Genomic DNA, 21509 nt, shown 5'->3' on the forward strand with positions numbered 1-21509 from the left:
AGACCTCTTCTGCCCTTTATCTTAAATGCCACCCTGGGGAGCCTGGAGTTGGTGCATGCCCTTCTTAGCCCTCATCACATCCTGCATGAGAATAAAGTGCAACCACATGGCCACACACAATTCCGGGAGAGATACAGACTGGTGCTTGCCCTTATGCCTTGGCTACCTCTCCACTAGGATAGCTGACTTCAATTCAAGCCCCAGAGCTAGTATGGAAACAATACCTTGCATTCATGTAAAAGGCAGCCCCAAGTGCTCACAAGGTCCTCTACAGAGAGGCAAACAGGTTTTTTCTAGACATACTGCACATGTCCTGCTGCATGAGGAAGGCCCTCCTTTAAAATGTACATGGAGCCCTACATGTTCAGTGCTTTCAAACCTTTTCTTCCTTTCCAGACCCTTCCAGTGAGCTCATTGGAGGGGTCACCTGCTAAGTGTTGTTACACATTACAGATATTGCCCTCGGGAAGTGTGCAGATGATTACTGGCTTTTCCTATGGCAGGAGTGTAGCCTTAACCATAGAAACCTTTGGCCTGCAGGCCCATCCCTCAACCCATGGCTGGCACCTGAGGCCATTCAGTTCACATTGAGTGCTTTGCTAAGGGTCACCTTAAGTCCCCTTGTCAGTTCCGAGGACCTTGCCAAATATTGAAGAAATGTTCAGGCATCAAGGAGTATTAAGCAGTTCAAGCTATTCCTTTTTTCATGTACCACCAGCAAACACTATACGCATGTATAATCACCAGTGCTCCACCACCCAGGTACTACCTTAATAGTCCTGAGTAGAACATGCAAATGTGGAAGGTTCCACGTGCACTTTTTCCTGCATGAGATCATTCACTGCGGCATCACACCTCTCCACAGAGGGACACGGAGGGAAGTCAGAGAGTACATATCTCTCTTCTTTCACACACAAACAGGAAAAACATGCCCAAAAACACACCATTCACATCAGCACAGACTGCTGTTTAGTCACCCTCTACAACCACGGGGGGCATGCAAGAACAAGGACGACCTCCACCAGCTTACTATTAGAGAGACTACACACTATACTACAAATTCACTGGTATGACAACTGGAGGCCCTGATTTCCCAATATGGAGTACACAACACTAAATACATAAAACCCCAATCACGCAACGCAAGTCCATGTGTGGAGAGAAGATACGTTATAAAGTATACTTCTACCCTTCAGAACAGCCCACAACTCCATATGTACGAGTGCATTACAACAATGCTTAACCTGATTACTAGATTCTTATTTTGTTAAACATTTTTTAGGCCTACATGAATTAGTGCCACCCAAAACTCCATCTCAATAATAAAATAAGTTACAGTTATTCTACTATAAATGCATGCTGGCACTTTAAAACACTGAAGCCATTTTATAACGACAAATGTTATAGAGAATTCACTTTTTTAAACCCTTAGCCCCACCCCTAAATGCATTCTCTATAAAAATGTTTGTTATACATTTTTAGATAAATGTTCATTCTTCATAAAATATGCGATATAACGACTGCATACCTCTCTAGCCACCTTGCTGTGCTCCATTGCAAGACCACTAGTTGTGACCTCAACTTTAGGCCTTTTAAAACAAACTTGACACTCACTGCAACTGTTCTCATATCTGAAGCCACCTCCGGGATACATTCCCAGGCAGATTCTTCACACCAGCACTCCGATAGGTGTCATCTCTGAGAGGGCTTTAGTTTATGACCCTCACCACAGTGTCCAGGGTAACATTGGGTGCCACATTCAGCTTTCCAGCTACCCATTGTTCCAGACATTTGTGGTGAAAGTGGGACTTGGCTGCCGCTGAGCGGAAATATGCATCACTTGCTTTACTAGTGGCCAAATGTGACCCAGAGGTTTTTTCCCAGAAGGCCCGGGCACAGCATGCTTATAGGGCCATCACGTGCAGATTACTGCTGCCTTCCTTCGCTGGGGAGAACCTTGATTAGCGCTGCACCTATAGACACCATTATAGGCACAAACACCAGGATTGCAGCCCCTACTCACTTACTGTTCTGGCAATGCAACATACCTTGCTGCAAGTGCAGCAGAGAAACTCCCTGGGTAGAGGGGACTTGCCTGAAGGTGGTGGTTCCTGATGGCAACGGCTCCCCCGTCAGAGCCTGTGTCTTCCAGGATGCAGATCCATTTCTTTGTCTTCACAAAGACCAGCTTGTCCCAGTTGAAGCATACAGGTATCAAGGAGCACTGAGTGGTCATTATAAGTTCACAGCCACGTAAATTATTTATTCATTATTCCTTATAAGTAAGAGCAACTATGTACATTTTCTTTTTCTTTTGTATTGTACTGCTTATAGCATAAAACTAGCTCAAGAGTAGAGGGGTGCTTTACAACAGGAGGGGGGCGCCATTGGGCCTGGCATTTTATTCGGTAGCATAGTAATGTTGGTGCAGGGATGGTGGGATTTTTAGGCGTCCGGCAAGTACTATTGAAAGAGCCACGTTTTTAGAATTTTGCAAAAGTGGAGGAAGGTGGGGGCCTTTCGTGCCTCTACAAGGATTGAGTTCCAGAGGGTTGGAGCGTGGCAGCCGAAGAACTATTTTAATGATGAAACATACAGTTTTGACTATAACTGTAGTGGGGAGGGGGCACGAGTGGAGTTGTACGGTTGAATTTGTGAGCACCTGTAATAAGGGGAGCTGTGCATGATGGGATGCCTTGAGGGGGAACCGGTGAGTGACATGGACTAACCAGTGCTATTCTCTGAGGTAACCACCCTAATGGTCGTGGGTTCAACACACAGGTACTTCAGGTTACACATATGTTGTTCCACACAAGACATCATTCACTCTCCCCTTATACCTTGTAAGCACTTATACACACATAAAGGCCTGGGGGAGAAGGCAGATGCCACGACTGACAATGTATTTTACACAAAGATGCTGCTGTAAGCATTCCGTTTTTATACCTTTTTATCTAGCCAGTGCCCCCTGTTTTTATTTCCAAAGTCAATACCATTACCATTTTTAAATGCAGTTATTGTTTAGTATAATTCACACGATTTGGATTTTTAGAAAATAAATTCCATAACGTTTTGAAATTTGATTTAAAATCTGATGATTTACAATATTAAAAAATAAAACATGTAGATTTAGCAAAGTTAGACAATCTTAATGACATTTTGCCAATGCATTACTATAACAATATGTATAGAAGGCTATTCTTAATAGCAATATAAAATATTGTGTTTATTACTGATCAAGTATAGATTTCAAGTAAGATCACATTTTGGTTAAATGATAAATGTATGTGATATTGTTTCCACTATAAAAGCATTCCCAGATGATTTTATTAATTTCAGCATAGTTGTGCCAAATCCATCTTGTTCTGCATTACAATTAAGCAGTCACAATATAGTAAAAGATGAAACGGTCTCAAGTACTTCCACAGAATCTGCAGTGTCTAGCATCGCTATGAGGACGCTCTCTAGCACCAATCACTTCCATAGTATTCATAGCATTACATTTGATTCTTAAGTCTTCTTTCACATTTCAATTCACAGGTAATTGCTTAATTTATATTGATGATCTAATAGTAGAGGTATATTGTGCAATATATTCTCCACTTTGGGACTTGCTGGCCAAGCTAGTTAAGATTTGTTCAGCATCAATATAGTAAAGTATCCTTTTATTGGTGGCGTTATAACAAGTCAATGGGCCTCATTACATGGAAGGCGGTAAGGGTTAACGGTCACCCATAAGTGTACCGGTGACGGTGAACCCTTACCGCCTTACTACGAGGTCCCTTTGTGGGACCCGACCTTAACTCCTGGTGTAGACCAGCCGTTAAAGTTGGGTCCCGCAAAGGGATCTTGGTGCTAATTACGGTACTGCAATTTGCGGTACCGTAATTAGCTCATTCCCCATTCCCATTATGCCCTATGGGGCAAAAATGGGAATGGGGAAGGGCCATGGAGGAAGGGGAAATTACCGCCCCGCCAACCTTGGAATGGGGTGGTAATTCCCCTTTTCTCCATGGTGGTGCCGGTATGGTACTGGCAGCAACCATGGTGCAAAGAGCACCATGGTTTACCGCCTTCCGTGTAATAAGGCCCAATGAAGGATGTTGGGATCAATGGCTTTAGGATTACACCGATTGTGGGATTCTTTGAATAAGATTCCTAACACAGTGTCTCTCAGACAATTCAAATTGTTATTTTGTGAGTTTGCAATATGCTAATTAAGTGATCCATGAGCAAAATGTATTAGCCTCCAGAACAATACTAGTCGTCATGCAGTGTACACGCTGGTAATGCTATTGATACCAAATTGTGCTAGTAGGTATTCAACAGAGAGCTTACAAGGGCTTCCTGTAATAGCTTAAGACACAGCCCTTCTAGTCTCTCCACAGGAATAAGATGCTTACATCCCCATATTTCAGCTCCATATCGGATTGCTGTGGGAATTTTAGCTTTTAAACATCAATTACAGGCTTCAGCGAGTAGCCACTGTGTCCCCTAGAAAAAGGCCATGATTCCACCCCGGTGCTGCTGTACTTTAATTTTAATTTCTTTCTACCTGTGTCTTCCAGCTAAGTTTATTGTGGATAGTTATTCCTAAGTAGTCATAATGTGTTACAGGCCCTCATTAGGACCTTGGCGGAGAACCATGGTGCTATTAGCACCATGGTCCATGGCGCTAAGTTGCCAACTCCGCCATGGTGGTTGGCGGACTTACCGCCCCATTCCGACCTTGGCGGGGCGGTAAGTCCCCAATCCCCATTTACCCTTCCCCATTCCCATTTTTGCCCCATAGGGCATAATGGGAGTGGGGAAGGCGTTAATTACGCCACCGTAAATTACGGTGGCGTAATTAACATCAAGGTCCCTTAGCGCCATGGATTTTAACGCCTGCAAAAAGCAGGCGTTAAAATCACCATGGCGCTACGGGAACTCGTACTCAGGCGGTAAGGGTCGGCGAAGTTTACGCCGGCATAAACCCCTTACCGCCTGGGTCGTAATGAGGGCCACAGTGTTCAATTATTTAGTGTCAAGTTTCCAACTGAAGGATATCTTGATCTTACTTGGTTCATGTTGGAATACCATGATCTTTATTTTGTTGGAATTAATGGTTAGCCCATTTGTAGTTGAATAAGCATGCAAAGCATTACGTTTTTTTTTGTAAAACAGTAGGAGTATAATCCATAATGGGAATGGATTGGTGTGCTAGTGAATGGATAACTGATATTTTAGCACATTTTTGGTTAACAATTGAAATCTTTGGTTAGCCAAAAGGCATGACCCACTGTATTGTCTAGCCGTCTTTGCGTCAGCTCCTATATTTTGGTGTGGCTCAGAGGTTGAACTAGAAAGTCTAGGTGTTACATCAGACTCACTATTCCCCTTTCTAATGGTAGCCACAATTGATTGCACCATTTTACTACCTAAGCATTCAAGAATAGTGGGCAGTGAAGCAAAGGCTTCTGATCCCGATCCACTGCTGGGTTCATGTGCAGTGCTAAGGTAATTAGTAATCTTAGTTTCCAGAGGAGCGTGGGGGTCCTTTTTGCACCCATTAATTGTATCTGTGTGAGGTGAACTTAGGTCTATGGTCGAGGCAGAGGATACTGGTGTCATTACCTGGATTTTGCAGTTGTAGGTGCCGAGGATGCTGATAACCAAACATACTCAAGGCCTTTGTGAGTTCTGGCATATATTTGGTTTCTTTTTCTGCATGCCTTGGGTGTGCCAACTGACAGAGATGTGTTTGTTGCTGGCAATTGTTCAGACTATAGGTTAGGCAGGGACAGTTGTTGGACGCAGGATGTCAGAAGACTGCATGTGTGTATTGGGATTGAGTAGACTGCGTTGAATAACATCACTTGCTTAGATGCATTGGCAAACCATGGGCAAGGAAGCACTGTGTGGGAATTCCTCTCGTACATTTGTTGCCATTGTTGTGTTTGGCAGAGCAGTCTAAATGAGGACACCAGTAAGGTCACTCTGGAGTGCCTTCAAGATGGTGGACATTCTTGTTTATGTACAATCGTGGGTCCACATGCCACAAAAATGTGCACATTCTGCGCATCACAAAAGAGTACATACACAGTACACTTCCTATCTTAACAATAGCAACATTGGCTGCCTATTGAGTTTGCACGATCGCAATAGCCCATTGGCCATAGACTGAATATGGGTGCATGATACTCCCGCATGTAAAGTCAAGGGAGAAGAAGATAAAGAGTTATGGTGAAAGAAGAAATGAAAGGTGCCACATCTTTCTGTGAGTTTACTAAATCCCATTGTTGTGTTGCTATAGTATTAAAAAGGTATCTTGTTTGTGCACTTAAAGCCTTGCCTTAACACGTCACCCAGGTGGTGTGCAATGCTGTGGGTGCAAATCAGTTTGCCTGGCTAGGATGGTTAATGCAGATTTCTCAACATCTGGTAATCAATGACCAGGAGACACCAAGACCTGAAAAGGGGATGCAGGTAATAATGAGCTCGAATAATGAGATGCTTTCTAATGAGGGCTAATGCCAACTCTTGAACGAAAGCGTAAGACGATTACAGATGCCAAAGACTGACTTAATCATACCAGGTCTCCTATAAATGTTCTTGTCCCACATGCAATGTTTAACTGTGTCATCATTTAACTAGTCTTCTGCGTTTGGTGATAAGTGGGGTAACAGCCCATCATACTTGAAATCCATCAACAGGAGGTCGTTTTTCCTAGTTCAGCATTTGAATGATGGGGTCTTAAACGGTCTGGCTCTTGAACAGTACACGCTCCTCATTAAAGGAAATGGTAAAAGAATAACTGTGTCCCAGACGCTCCCATTATCATCATAAAACTTTTGCATTTTGGAACAGAACAGACTTTCCCAGGGTTATCCCTCACACTGTAAAAATTATATTTTAGTAACAAAAGTGAATTTGGCAACTTTAAAGAAAATGATTAACATCATGTTTATTTTTTGAGAACAGAGGTATAAAGGAATCTTGATAAACATCAAACTATTGGTCACAGAAAAATATTATTTTCCCTGGACATAAACATTATTAAGCATGAAATCCAGAAAAGATACTAAGTGTTCACCTAATAAAATGTTGACACGCGAAGTCATATCATCCATGTGTTTTCGTTTGGCTAAGTATTGGCATCTCATTTGGGTAACACAAAAATGGCGTCCTTATATGCAAGAGGAAAAAAGGCTCCCATTTTGAAAATGTGCACTGCGACCAGTCGAAAGAATGGCCTTAAAAGTTGTCCCTTATTTCAGTGATGTAGAACGCGCGCAATACAAGGAGGACTTGCTGATTCTTGGACCCGGTGCTGCATTAACAAAGCTGTGCCCTGCGCTGTGGGACATTGTAGCGTTTGCCCTCTAGGGCGCCACTTTATTACAGAAGGGCGCACAAGGCTCCTTCTTAAAAATAGAAAGCATGCACTCTGTTGCTATGGGTGCACATTGAAAAGTGGGCGTTCCCTCATGTAAACAGTGAAATGCCCCATACCAAGGATTGAAAAACCTATGATGTGTCTTGTATTTCTTAGTGACACAGGCCGATAGATAGAGTGCCTGGGGGTATGCACTGAATATCTTCCATACGAGTGATGTACCCTGCAGGTCGCCCTTTAGGAAGGGTTAATAAGGACTTCAGGAACTCTCTGGGGAGCATCTCTCTGATGAAAAACCTACTGCTCTGCAGGAGTAAATGGATGAGTAGCACCTTAGTAGCCTACTCGGCCCCATACTACCACTACACCAGCAATGTTCCTGACACAGCCTGACAGGTATGCCACCTTTGTCTTTTGTAGTAACATGGCAGAGGGCAGGCTATGGTCTTCAGGAATGTTTTGAGGTGATAGCAGTAGCAACCGAAACAACTTGAGTGCAACCGTCCAACATAAAATACAATGTTCTATAAAGGTATAGAGTTTTTTTATTAAATAATAAGAATGCAAATAACTAACTAAAACACAAGCAAAACCCTACCCCTGTAATGAGAACACAGAAGATTGTTTGTTGTGTAGGGCCAGGGGAGTCGCTAGGTCTGGAAAAGACCCGGGGCTAAGCTGATGTCAGAACTGTTGGGACTGGGGGCTAGCTAGTCTTTTGGCTGTAGCTCCTGAGATTCTATCCGGGGCTACAACCAAATGATCAGGGGCTATAGCCCCCTTAGCCCCCCCTAACAACGCCCCTGTGTAGGGCACTGTGGGTAATTGAGGAGGGGCACTCATACATAAAAGAAATTGTGCCAATGTCACTGTTCAAAAAGGATATGTCTTCAAGAACAGGGTGGAAAAAGGGTCTTAAGAGTCACTATGATCCCAAGAAAGTGGATCAGGAGCACAGAGTCTCTTCACAGTACTGTATTCTTGTTGTAGGAGGCTCTACACCATTGAGCCAGGCCTCTTGGCATTTAAGCTGTGGTTAAGTGGATGTCAAGATAGTTTGAGTTGATGAAACCGACTGTCGAAGGATGAAACAATGTCTTCCAATGGTTCGAGCTGCGGTCAGCTGAGCAGTGAGAGAATGGCTTCTGCTAAGTTGAGTGGCATTTGCGATGGCGAATTTGATTGGATGCATCAGGTTGGCTCAGCGCTCATGTTGGTAGCCCCCATCAAGGTCTAGCACTGCGGGTCCTATGCCGGTCCAAAGACATCAAGCACAGCTCAACTGTGTCTGAAGATACAAACACAGGATTCCATCTGCTGCTTCTACGTTGCTGGGGAGTCGCAGTCTGTACCCCTTCCTTATAAAGGCAGACCCTTTCCTGCTGACATCATACCCAGAGTGCCTTGTCCTGCAGGAAACGGAGAGGACAGGAAGAAAGCGATCCCTGACAGAAAACCAAGAGGGGGGGACCCCTCATTGGGACCACCTTCCATATTTGGTTGCTTTAACTCCACCCCTTTCCCATGCCTGCTGACTTCAAACGTTGGCTTTGTTATGCTAGTGCCACCTTGATGCACCAACTCCCAGGAGTCTTCTGTTGAGGGGTCCTGTGCCTTGAGGGGATGTGTCACCCTTATGTAGCTAGAACTAGGCTCACAGAGTTGTTGTGGCTTTCATAATTGTGTGTTCATATCAGTAATCGTTTATAATGAAGACAGTTGTTATAGTTTAGATCAGAGGTGCAGAAGTTAAAATGCTATCCCTGGATGCAGGGACTTGGTGTCCTGCAGTTGTTAAGGATGTATATGTGACCTTTTAACCTCCTCTGTGCGACTGAAAAGTAGGAGCTGCAGATGTCAAGAGACTGGTGAGGTGAAGGTGCATGGATGCACTATGCTTTTGGCATGCACATTTTATGAAAGGGATAACTGGTTAGCAGATTTCCCTTCCAGAAATATAATCATATGTATTATTATATTTTAATTACGTTAGTCCGTATTCTGCACGGGTTGCCCTTAGGAGGTCTGAGCAATGAATTATTGATGTGTTATCAGTCCAGATGACTCCTCTTTTAATAGCTAGAGGAGCTGACTATAGGTGCTCTTTAGTACCGGAAAGAAGGTTGGTTGTAATGCTATGAGGTCAGTGATACGCTGAATGTTTTGCTAATATTATTTGACGAGATAACTGGTATGTTAGGATAACTGATGTAATGCTCTGGGTCATTGCTGTTAAATTTCTTATTTTTCCAGCTGGAAGCAGCATCATCTATCGGTTTATTAGAAAATGCAAAAAAAACTTTAATGGGCTAGAACAATTGATTTGACAACTAATCAGTCTCAAACTCTTTCTTTGTCTTGTTATCTCGGTATAGGACGAAATTACCGAGTTAACATTACCGACCCCACCAAAAGACCTAAAAAGCATACCACCAAAAGTTCTAACTACTAAAAGTTTGAACCTTTAGTGGTGCATGTTTTGGTGGGGTCGGTAAAAAAAGAAAAAAGGCTGCGTGGGTGTCCCCCGCAACACCCCGCTCAACATACCTTTCAGTATAGTGAGTGGGGTTGCTGGGGACACACCCACAGCTGACCCAAAATAAACCTGACCTTTTAAATGCAGTCATTTCCGTCGCGGGAAATTTAGCCACGGATAAATCACTCCGATCCGTTATCTCTATGTCCAATCCAAGATTCCTTTCCTTCTTTCACTCCTTTTCAGACCTTTTTTGAGAAATTGAACCTTTTCCTTTATGATAAAATTGTATCTTTAATGCAGAATATGGGTGTTGTTATCGACCATTCAAATGCCTCCAATGTGCCTTTTCAGCGTCCAGATAGCAATAGGATATGCTTTCATCTATAACCTTTGGTGGTAGCAATTATATAACATTCTCCATCACACTTTAACCTACAAACACTGCAGGCCTGATTCAGAGGTTCATGTTAAAATGGAAAAGTGCTGTGAGACACTTTTCCATGAAGACATGCATTCTGGTGTATTACGGGAGTGGCGGCAATAAACAAAGCCTGTTGTACACAATTGAGATCTATAGGTAACATACATCTCCCCTCTCGGTGTAGTTCATGAAAACCCTGACAAAGTACAGGATCAATTCAAATGTGTGTTTCTTTGTATGTAGAACTGCCCATTATTTGTAGTGTCAGTAATTGCTGTATTTGAAGTCCACACCGTGTGTTTCGGCCATCTCATGAACCAAAACTGCGGTTCCCCAAATATGCAGCCTCATATTTGGGGAACCACAGTCTTGTGTTGTAGAACAAATAGAAAAGTCTAAATGCCAAATTGAGTTATTTGGGTGTAACATAAAAGCCTTGATCATTGGTACTTTTGATTTGATAGCATTTCCCAGACTGCAGCACCACTTTTCTAGTTCAATTAATGTTTAAGAAAACTTTCTTGAATTAGAAAAATGGCAGTCTTTTGAGAAATGCTGGTTAAGCCACTGGAACACATGTTTTCCTTGTAAAGATAGATTTTTGCAGCTTTTGCTGCTGGAAAGCAGAAAATGTTCCCTCCTGTATTTCCACCCATCTCAGAATGATGGTTGTTGGGAACTGGAGGGGAGAATGTCAGCTTTCCACACTATATTTAGCATGTGCTCCGCGTATCTTAACTTGATTTCACCCCCCCTGCGGATGTCCCTAATTATGTTGTTTGTATGTCATTTGGTATTCCTTCTACTGTATCACATATGTACTCATGTGTTTTGCAACAGCAAGACGCCAAGCTGAGCTGCTCGCACTTCCCAGACCCACTGAATTTCAAACATTTTGTTTTGATACATCAGATCACCTTAACACTCTCTTAACTCATGTTTTTTTCAATGAATTTCAAGGGTTTTGCCATGCTAGACTTTCTTTAGGCCCACTTGTCATGGCGTCCAGCTGTGGCCACTGTCCATGTTGCACCAATGATTTAAAAAAAAGAGGAAAGGCCACAGACCATCGCCAGTGTATAAGGAACAGATTTTAGCCAAACCTTTGCAAAGATAGAACATACCTCAAGACCCTTCCAACCTCAGGAAACAGAAGACTTGAACCCTATTAGAACTTGACTTGAGCAGATTAAATTGTCATAACTTCTGCATCCCTAGAGAATTAAAACTGCATGGGGGCACTTCCTTGGGTGCAGCATGTAAAGTCAGAGTTGACAATTCTGAATTTAGAAGAGCTCTGGACAAACTCTATGACTATTAAAGGATTGTCAAAAGATACAATCTTTCATGCGATTAAGGAGACGAGAACAAAGGCGATAGTAGAGAGAGTGGCTATGTCTCAGCAGTTCAGCAACTACCGGTCCCTTAAGCAGCCCCAGGGATATGTAGGCTATGTCGACACAATGAGCCCAAAGGTAATGCGTTCTCTCTTCCTTAAAGTTCGCTTTGACATTCTACCTTTAGCATTGATCAAAGCACAATGGAATGCAAGTGTGAGCCCCGAGTATCCTTTTTGCCCAGGGGTGAGGGAAGATTGTATACACTTCCTGTTCCTTTGTCCGATGTATAAGGATATACGAAATATGTCATTAAGGTATCTGTTTATCCAATTACATGTTTACAACAGTCAATGGGACCCTGCCTTTGCCTCAACAACAAGGTTTCCCTGGCTACATTTACGATGGGTTGGTTTTTGATTCGTGCCTGGTTCAAGAGAACAAAGATGAGTAATTTCCTCCCATAATATCATCACTCTATGCCAATTGACGCACCCAAATCATCTTTGACTATCATTGGATTGACCAACTATGAGTTGGCCTGGTGCTTTAATTCCTCTCTCATGTTGAATGTTATGATGCTCAAGGATCACGTTAAACATATTCACAGTATACACTGAAGCATTTTATGCACTGAAGCACTTTTTGCTCGTTGTGGGGTTAGCTATACTTAACATTTATTGCTACCTAGTTTGTATTTGAGTTTAACATATGTTGTATGTAACGTGTACTTCTTTTTGTATTTTGACTGTATTTTGTTATGCACATACATGGCTTTATGGCAAATTATTTTTACCGAAATAAAGTGATTGTTGATGATGATAAAACTGCTTTGGCATTTTTTTCAGCCATTATACATGTACATGAAATGGATGGCTAAATAATACTTACACTATCTGATTGTGTCCAGTCGCACTATTGTTCATAGTTGTGCAGAACAGAAACCATGCTCACAATTTGTAGCCCGTTGTTGCTGAAATGTTCTGCAAGTCCTGGCTAATTAGTAAATGTAATTCTGTGAATATTATATGTTTTGTATTACTACTATAAAAACATGATTGCAAATACCAATATGCAACATGATTGGAGCCTACAGGCCAGATTTAGCTAAGCATAACACACTTTACATGGGACTGTTTGATTTGTCTGTAATCTCCAATCTGCTTTTATGTTTGATTAATCGATTGCCCTCAGTAATTATTTGATACAGGCATGCAGCAAACAGTTATGTGTAATATGAATACAAATTGCAGTACCACCAACAAACAAAACACAAACACAAATAATGTAAATTAAAAGGGTAACTTTGTGAATATGAAGAAAATGGCTAAATTGCATAATTGTAATTTTTAAAAGCGGAAAAGTACATATCAATTACATCTTGGTAAATATGTACATAATATGGAAAGCATTGGGGAGAAGCAACTAATACCACTAATGCCAAGATGCATCGTTCCCTATACAAAATATGGATTAAGATTGAAAGTCTGTTGGGCATTAAGATATAAACTATCGAAAGTGCATAAGACCTAGATTAATCCTCAGAAACATCTGGCGGGACACAGAGACGGAGATGGGAGGTTGCCTATGAGACCAATAAGAAGCTAAAGAAAAGTAAGAAATGGGAAATATATAGCTCTGGGGCTTTGTAATAGTGTTTAGATAAGTAAAATCTGTCAATAGTTGTCTGTTAATGATTATTTTTCTTGTGATCGACTATCCAGTTTCCAAGTTTATTTAGACTGAATTGAATATGGGCCATGACAACCATATTCTATTCATTTTATATATCACTTCAATGTATTTATCTTATATTTTATTGTTAAATTAACATATTATTGGATCTGTATGTTTGTAAGTGTAAAATTGTTTATACTTATGTTGTATATGTATGATTTATTTTATATGTGTAAAGTTTACATTTAAACTAAATCACATTAATAAATAAATAAATTAAATAAATAAAGCAGAAAAGGTTTAACATTATTATTAATTTTTTTTATTAATATGATAGCAATCTGAGTATTCTGGAATGCACATTGAGCTGTTCCATGAGCCCAAAACACTGCCTAATGTGTCTGCTGCAAACCTTGAAAACAATGTATCTAAAACAAACAATGACACAAGCCAAAAAATAAATTATTGCCTGATGCAAGCGTTGACCATTCATGGTGGTTTTGAGCTTGCCATCCCTGAAGGGGGCAACCCTGCCACTTTTTGGCACAAAGGATATGAAAAGCTTGGGTCCCATGTAGGTATCACCTATAAAACAAACAACAAGATCCAGGGTTCATTTTAACCACTAGCTATAAAGAAAATCCAGTATGCCTGTGTCCACGAAAACCTCCTTGATCTTTGTCAATTCAAAACTCAAAGACCTTGAAAGCAAGTTTCGATGCTGATATGCCTGTGAGCAAAAAGGCTCAGAAAAAAGGACCTAGAGGGAAAGAATTGGCAAGTGAGAGAGCAGCAGTCCAACCTTAATAATCCTTCACAGTAAGAGAAATAAGCTTTATGTAATGCCCAGCGGGTCCAAGGAGGAAATTAGAAGGTTCCTATTGGGGACATGGCCATATATTTTTAGAAACGTTGGGTTGGTTTGAGCCAAGTGTATAGACGGGTCAATTATGTGAGTCCTGGGAATCCAACAGCAAGCACTCAAGTAGCTAGCCCAGGATTTCAGTCCGCCCAGTTGGATCAAAGTGGGAGAAGTGTATCCTAGTCTTTTGGGGTGGGATAATGATGTTGAATGCTGATATCACGTTGAATATTTGCTAGCAGCCTTAGATACTGATAAGGTGTACTTTCTGATATAGCAAGATATTCTATGGATAGTCCGATTACACTGGTGAACATGTTTTCTGGATAAGACCAGTTTCTGCCAGTGATGATGGGGCTCCAAGAAGCAGAGCTGCATTGTCCTATAGGCAAAGGGACCATAGATGGCGCAGGGAACTGAATATGCCCAGTGGATGCTGCAGATGGCTCCCTCAGCTATGCCACAGATTCACTACTCCCCTCCCCCCACCATACCTGCAGGGTAAGCCTTGTTGATACTTCGCCCTTACCATTACTCTGCCCATGATCCCCACAAACAATTAATTTCGAGAATTATTTGATTTAACTTGTGTTTTTACGTGGGATGTGTGCTGTCACGTGTGATTTACTATGCCATTTGTGGCATTGTGCGTAGATCATGGCCAAGGTAGCCGAATTAAGGCTGCGTTGATGACATCATTGGCAAATTTCAGTGTTTTTAAAGTTTTGTAATATAACCATAATGTTCTTCCATCTAAAGTGTCTTCTGGCAATTCCAAAGGTTTTTTATTGATATGTTACCATTGGACCACATCAAAAAGCCACCACTTCCATTACCAAAGTTGTTCAGGTTCATCTTCTGCATTTTTTATGATATACCATTGGACCACTTTACCCTATTCACAAATTCTCCAAGCACAGCGCTTAGAACTACAGTACGGGCAGGGCAGAGCATGCTGTCCTGACCTGCAGGAACGGTGCCTTGCCACAGTGCCCTTGGCCACTGTACTTGCAATGTATGTTGTGCAGCTCTTTCCTGGGCAGAGTCCACCTGGCTGCAGTGATAGCAGGTAATGGACCTGTGGGTATTGTGCCCAGTCACAGGGGCCTCGGTTTCAGCGCCTAAACGGAAACTTTGAGGTGCTGTTTCCAAGTCATGGTCATGGACAAAATAACCTTGTTTGCGGGGAACGAAGGGCACTTGTGACACAGGCACGTGAGATGCACATTGCATGACAACCTTATTTCTGACCCTTTTGTGCATTGTTTTAGATTCAGAACAGACACCACATGAGCCATTGCTATCCTGCATGCATGGCTCTCCCTTTCATGAGGATAGAACATCTTTTTTTGATATGTTGTTCGAGAACCGGCCAAGGTGAAATGCATATGCCCCAAACACCACCATATTTAAGGGGTGAGGCAACTCATAGATCACGCTACTCCTCAGTCACCGGAAACTGCCCAGGTCACCTATGGGAATAAGGTGTCCTGGAACATTTCTTAGAATTGGACACCTAAAGGAATGCATCCTCTGTACTTTTTAGATTCCTTTTTCTGTGTGCATGGGGCCCACATTGTCAGGTAAAGGTTAAAGGTATATACATTAAGCTAAGAGATCCTCAAATACCTATCACATGGCAAAGCCCATGATATGTTGTCCTATACATTATATTTCATTGCAATGTTAGCATGCATTAAAGGGTCATGTTCCTATTAAAATATATGATGAAAAGCTTACTGTGTAAAAAGGGCAAAAACATACAGCAATTAAGTATGTAGTTTCTTCCGTTCATCATGTCAGGCTGGAAAAGTGATGACCATTCAGTTGGGTAAGGGTAACAGTTGCCATTAAGAGGAGTATGAAATGGTTAAATTGTGGTGCCAAAAGCTTTATTAATGAAAGTTATTATTTTATGGAAAATGTAAACCACTATATCTTCACATGTAGGCCACTAACGATTATCTAGTATTAGCACATTCCAGAAGGTTTAGAATGTGGTCTATAATTGAGTAATAAACCCTGCAGTGGGAGGGCATTACCGGTCTAGCAATGGCCCGGTGTACAACTTACAGCCACTAGTGAAGTGAATGCCTGAACATGGACCTTGCACCATTACCTGGCCAGTAATGCAGGCCCACCTCAAGGTTTATAGCTATTAGAGTCCCAGCATGATTTCCAGGGTGCTAATTGCTTTTTTCTAAGTGGAGAAACCGTTCAGTTGCTGTTTCTCTACTTACATAAAACCTAAAAGCAAAGTAACTACCTACCACTGAAGAGAAGGAGTGGGACAGAGGGAATTCCGGGATCTGGTAACAGGTGGGGAGGCTACCGGTTAGTGTTGCCTGGGTTGGGGTGGCGCGGTGCGTGGGTGGCAGACGTGGAAGTGGTGATGGTGCAGTGAAGGGTGGACCACGACATGCACAGGTTTACACCTTGAGAGGGATGATGGGGGGCCTACTGTTTCTTAGGAAGCTCAGAACGCATGCAATGAGATCCAAGCTCTTTGATTGACTGGGAGTAACCATGACATCACTTCCCTGGTGCTAATTACTTGTATAGATCGCATTCCGAGCAGTCTGGCTAAACCAGGTGCATATACCTGCTGCTGTCTCCCTTGCCACATTATCCTCTTACTTCCACTCTGCAATCTCCCCCATTCCCACCTCTTCCCTCTAATCCTCTTATCGTTTTTTTTCTCCACCTTTCGTATACACAAGCAACACATATATCTTGGACTTTGTTGTCCTTGGTCTTGGAAGCCACGTACTCTAAAGCATCAAAAGGTATGGTATATCCCAGCGGTGACAGTCATTCATGCCTTAACTATATGTAGGATAGACCAAGCACATCTGGAGCCACTGTTGGATCTAGACTATACATTTACAATTTCATTATTTTCACCTCTCCACTCAATCTCCCACAGTTCAGGCTCCATTCCCTTCTTCCTATCCTTTCTATACCTCGTCCATCTCTAATTCCCTTTTTCAATTTTCTTCCAGCAGACTACTGTCTGGCAAGCACTGGTTGGAGTCACAATAAACCCTAAACCCTCGGACAAGGATCAGCTCACCGAGAGCGGTATATAAAAGCTCACTAATTAACAAATAAATTAATAAATATATCTCAGCTGAAATATTAACCACCATATTTCTTGTCAACCAATCTTCTCCGAATCTCCCAGTTAATAAAACTGAGACAGGACTTTGCTGTATCTCACGCATGGTGGCCAACTCAGTTTGGGCAAGTTTCTTTCCTTGACTCTTGTTTTCTTTTTCAGGAACAGTGCACAAAGGGAAAAAATAACTCAATCCCTTTTGCTAATAGCTATATAGCCCTCAGGTGAAGGTCATGATCGCTAGCAATAATGCTCTTCCTTTACTTACTCCCGGAGTCTTCTTTTTACTCAATACAACGCATCACATTTTCTGGGCATAATCAATAAAAGTGATTAACAGAATGAATCAACCAAAGTGTTAGGGATTTCACCCTCTGTGGGTGGTGTGTGGTGATGGCTTTCCTCTCTGTTTAATGCAGTGCCCTAATGGTGCCTTGTTTTTGTTTTCTTGCAGGTGTGGACCGGTTCAGTGAAGACATCGAGCAGATGATGGGCTTTAAGCCAGGTCTTTATTGGAGGCTTTGTTGGAAGTTTGTAAGCCCTGCCTTTTTGTTGGTAAGCTCGGCAACCTTTCACCTATACCGTGTATGATTTGGCAATGAAGCTTTCTCTGTTTTCACAGATTATATGCTCGTGTTAAGGTAGACTCGGCCACTGCTTTCCATGCATCGCAGCTACCCTTATTGCAAAGGCCACTATGTACTTCAATATCAAGTAGGGGCAAAAGACTGCACTGTGATACAGCTTTGCATCTCATCCAATATCTGCCACTCCTGCAGAGGTGTTTCTAAAGTGACTATTGATCTCCATTCTGAACAAGTTCCTTTAGCTTTAGGTTAAAGAGATAATCTGTAATGTAAGTAATAGAAATTGGTTTATGAATTGCTCCAGGAAAAGATCCCTGCACTCGTATGATACTGGTTCTAACCTTCCTGGCTATTCACTTCTACCAGAAAAAGCCTTCTTTTGATCAAAAGACACTTACTGGCGAGTGCCTATGGCAATTATTTGATGTACTGGTCAGTGGAATAGTTGAATGAGCTCTTGGGAAATAGCAATGCATCTAATTCTATGTATTGGCTCCTTTAGAATCGAACAGCTACCAGTGGCCTCTGCAACGGAATAATATACAGGTTTTGGCAGCTGCACAACTTGTGGTTGGTGCTAGCCTGGAGGGATTTTTAAAGTTTGCACCTATGACCATACTGTTGTTTGCTTGCTCTAATTTTGCACAGCAATGATTACTTCTCAGAATGTGGATTTGAGTTGATTTGAAAGTGTATTTTATTTTGGTGAATTTCACTTTCTGATTTTGGCATTTGCTAACATTGTTATGTTTGACTTTAAGAATTTGGAGATTAACATTGCAAACCTAATTTGCATTGTTGTTATGTAATGAACAAGGGCCCTTGCCTTGGCTTTCCTCTTTGCATGCTGGGGCATTACTGCCCTTTATTTTTGATGTGAAAAAGAAAGCTATAGGTTTCAAAAATATGAATGTACTAAACTTAGCATGTCCCACTAGTGCCCCGCAAAGCCAAATCTGTCAAACATTCAAACTCATTGTTCACCCCTGACCTCCTAGAACTCTTAGAACTCCAGAACCAGAAACGGCAGGCTTTATCATCCTGGAAAAAAAATCCCTCTGACACAAGACTGGAAAACACTAGTGCAGCATTGACTTACAAACAAAATTCTGCCAAATCCTCTTCCTTCAACTCAAGAATTGGCAACACTAAATCTGACACCAGAGAGATCTTTGCTATCCTCAGAAAGTCCGAATCTCCCACCACCACCCTCCCACCTCACTAACTGAGGATGAGTCTTGGTGTCCCAATATCCAAACAGCGATGTTGAATAAAATTGTCCTACTCAATGAAAACATCATTATCAATCAAGCTAGCCTGCTCGCATTCCTTTCACACTCTACCACAGCCCCTCCCCCACCCCCTAGAAATTGGCTACCCCCAGTTTCACTTAATATATCACAGAACATGAAGTCTTGGCCATCCCTAAAAGCCTGAAACCTTCCAGGTGTAAAGGGGACATCTGTCATTCAACCATCATTAAGGATTGCTCTGAAATCTTAATGCCATGTATCACCTCCTTCATAAACCCTTCCTTCTGTAGTGGAATAGTGCCAGCTAGTCTCAAGGAAGCTTAGGTACTGCCAAAACCTTCTCTAGAGCCGGCAGTGCCTAATGATTGCAGGCCTATCACTACAGTCACCTTCCTATTGGAAATGCTAGATAGAGCAGCCTACTTGCAAGCACAACACTTCCTAGAAACTCACCAGATCCTAGGAATGCGCCAGTTAGGATTCCGCCCGGCACACGGCACAGAAACTGCACGGCTTGACCTAAAAAACAGATGGATGAGATTAGGGACAATGTGAAACCTGCCCTCCTCCTCCTTCTGGAGCTGTCAGCCGCGTTTGACCTAGTTGACCACAAAATCCTACGTCACCACTTGAACACCTCAGCTAACTTCTCCCCTGAAGACTCTTCCTATATGGCCTCCTTCCTGGAAGGGAGAGTGATGAGAGTGTTTTGGGCGTAAAGGCCAGAGCTGCACCAACTCTTATACCCTGTGGGGTGCTGCAAGGCTCCTGCATTTCCCCAACACTTTACAACATCTTCACCAGACCCCTCTTTGACATCCTGGACTCCATCGGCATAGTCTACACCAACTATGCCAACATCACACAAATTCTTTTCTCACTCACTGGCAACTACGCAGAAGACTCTAACACTCTCAATAATGCCTACTCCACCATTCAGGCCTGGATGGTGGTAAACCGCCTCTGCCTGAACGGGGACAAGACAGAGCTCCTGCTAGTGCTACTTAAGCTTCAAGTTATACAGAATAATGTCCTTAGAGCTGCCCTCAACATTTCCAAGAGGGATCACATAACCGTAGCCAGGAGAACAGTGTAATGGCTCCCCATCTGAGAACTTATCATTTTGAAAACTATGTGTATCCCACAAAAGTGCCTCTCTAATTCTGCCCTCCCCCTACCTCTCTGGGAAAATCACTGGAACTCAGTCGGCCAGACCAATTAGGACTCTTTATGCTCACCTCCTTGTCCAACCTAATGTTGTTGTTAATGTTAAAGGATATTTGTACCGTGCACTATCACCACCAGAGTGGTCCACTGGTGCTACAATGTCAAACAAGCAAAAGTGTGTGGCTCTAGCTTTCCTTACATAGCAGCCCAACAGTGGAACACCCTACCCTCTGCTTTGAGAGCGGAACCCTCATACTGGGTATTCCGAAAATCCCTCAAAACATTGTTATTCACTTTGAACGTTTTTTTCTGCTCTATACATGCTCTACACTGTCAATTGTTTCCTTTGCTTGCAAGTAACTGATCTGTAACAGCATCTAAATGCCCCAGGGCTGCTTGTGCGCTTTATAAATGAAGTAAATAAATACAATAGATAAATAAAATAAATATGTAATCTGCAAATAAATGACTGCCAACAAAACATTGTGCACAACAATCATTATTTACACGATATGGCCCTTGGTGCTGGTTCAAGACCCTTTGCTAATTGCAAGTATGGAATACAGTGGGATAGCAGACGGATGAGCAGTACTAGGGCATATGAAACAGCCATGAATCCTGTTTCATCTTGCATCGAATGCACAAAGAGGACGATGAAGGATATCTCACGTGCAGGGGGCGGCGGCAACGGAACAATCTACCTTCTCTATCTCGCACCAATTCCAACTTCATAGAAGCTGTGAAAATCCCTCTTTTTTTTGAATGATCGGTTTAGCTCGCCCAAGTGTTAGTCTTAAGTTGTGTTAGAGTTTCTAGGACATTATAAATTAGTTGACTTCTGGTGATAACCAGAGATGTGCTTGCCTGTTATATAAAGGTGCTGTAGATTGCACTTGTTGGTGATTCCTTCTTTTTATGGTCATTTTGTGGTGACATTCGCATTGTGATAACCTTTCATCGTAGACCTATCAAGTTCATGCGCTTAACATTATGTTACTGTGCCTTGCCACATCACAGATTTTGCTATTCCCACTTGTTAAGATTTTCCTGCATGTTGACGTTCTTCAGATGGAGCTTTTTCCCCTCTAAATACCACCTACCACTCCAAGAGCAATAGTTTGATGCTAAGGTCTTAGCGAACTGGAGTGGTGCAGCTTGCCTCTCACCCGCCAATCCTGAAGGTTTCTGGAAAGGTTTGTCTCACACAGCGGGATGTGTCAATGCTGTGTC

At 42.3% G+C, this 21509-nt stretch overlaps 1 protein-coding gene across 1 annotated transcript in view; it reads left to right on the forward strand.

Moving 5' to 3' along the window:
* The window catches only part of SLC6A2 (solute carrier family 6 member 2), a 1124598-nt gene that overhangs the window by 953238 nt on the left and 149851 nt on the right, over positions 1–21509 (forward strand). Inside the window, exon 12 of the mRNA XM_069639646.1 lies at positions 17727–17827. Coding sequence (XP_069495747.1) covers positions 17727–17827 — 101 coding nt within the window. The remainder of the gene's footprint in view (positions 1–17726; positions 17828–21509) is intronic.

This window comes from Ambystoma mexicanum, chromosome 1q (genome assembly GCF_040938575.1).
Source record: "Ambystoma mexicanum isolate Mex_15411 chromosome 1q, UKY_AmexF1_1, whole genome shotgun sequence".
In the NCBI taxonomy this organism is placed as follows: Eukaryota; Metazoa; Chordata; class Amphibia; order Caudata; family Ambystomatidae; genus Ambystoma; species Ambystoma mexicanum.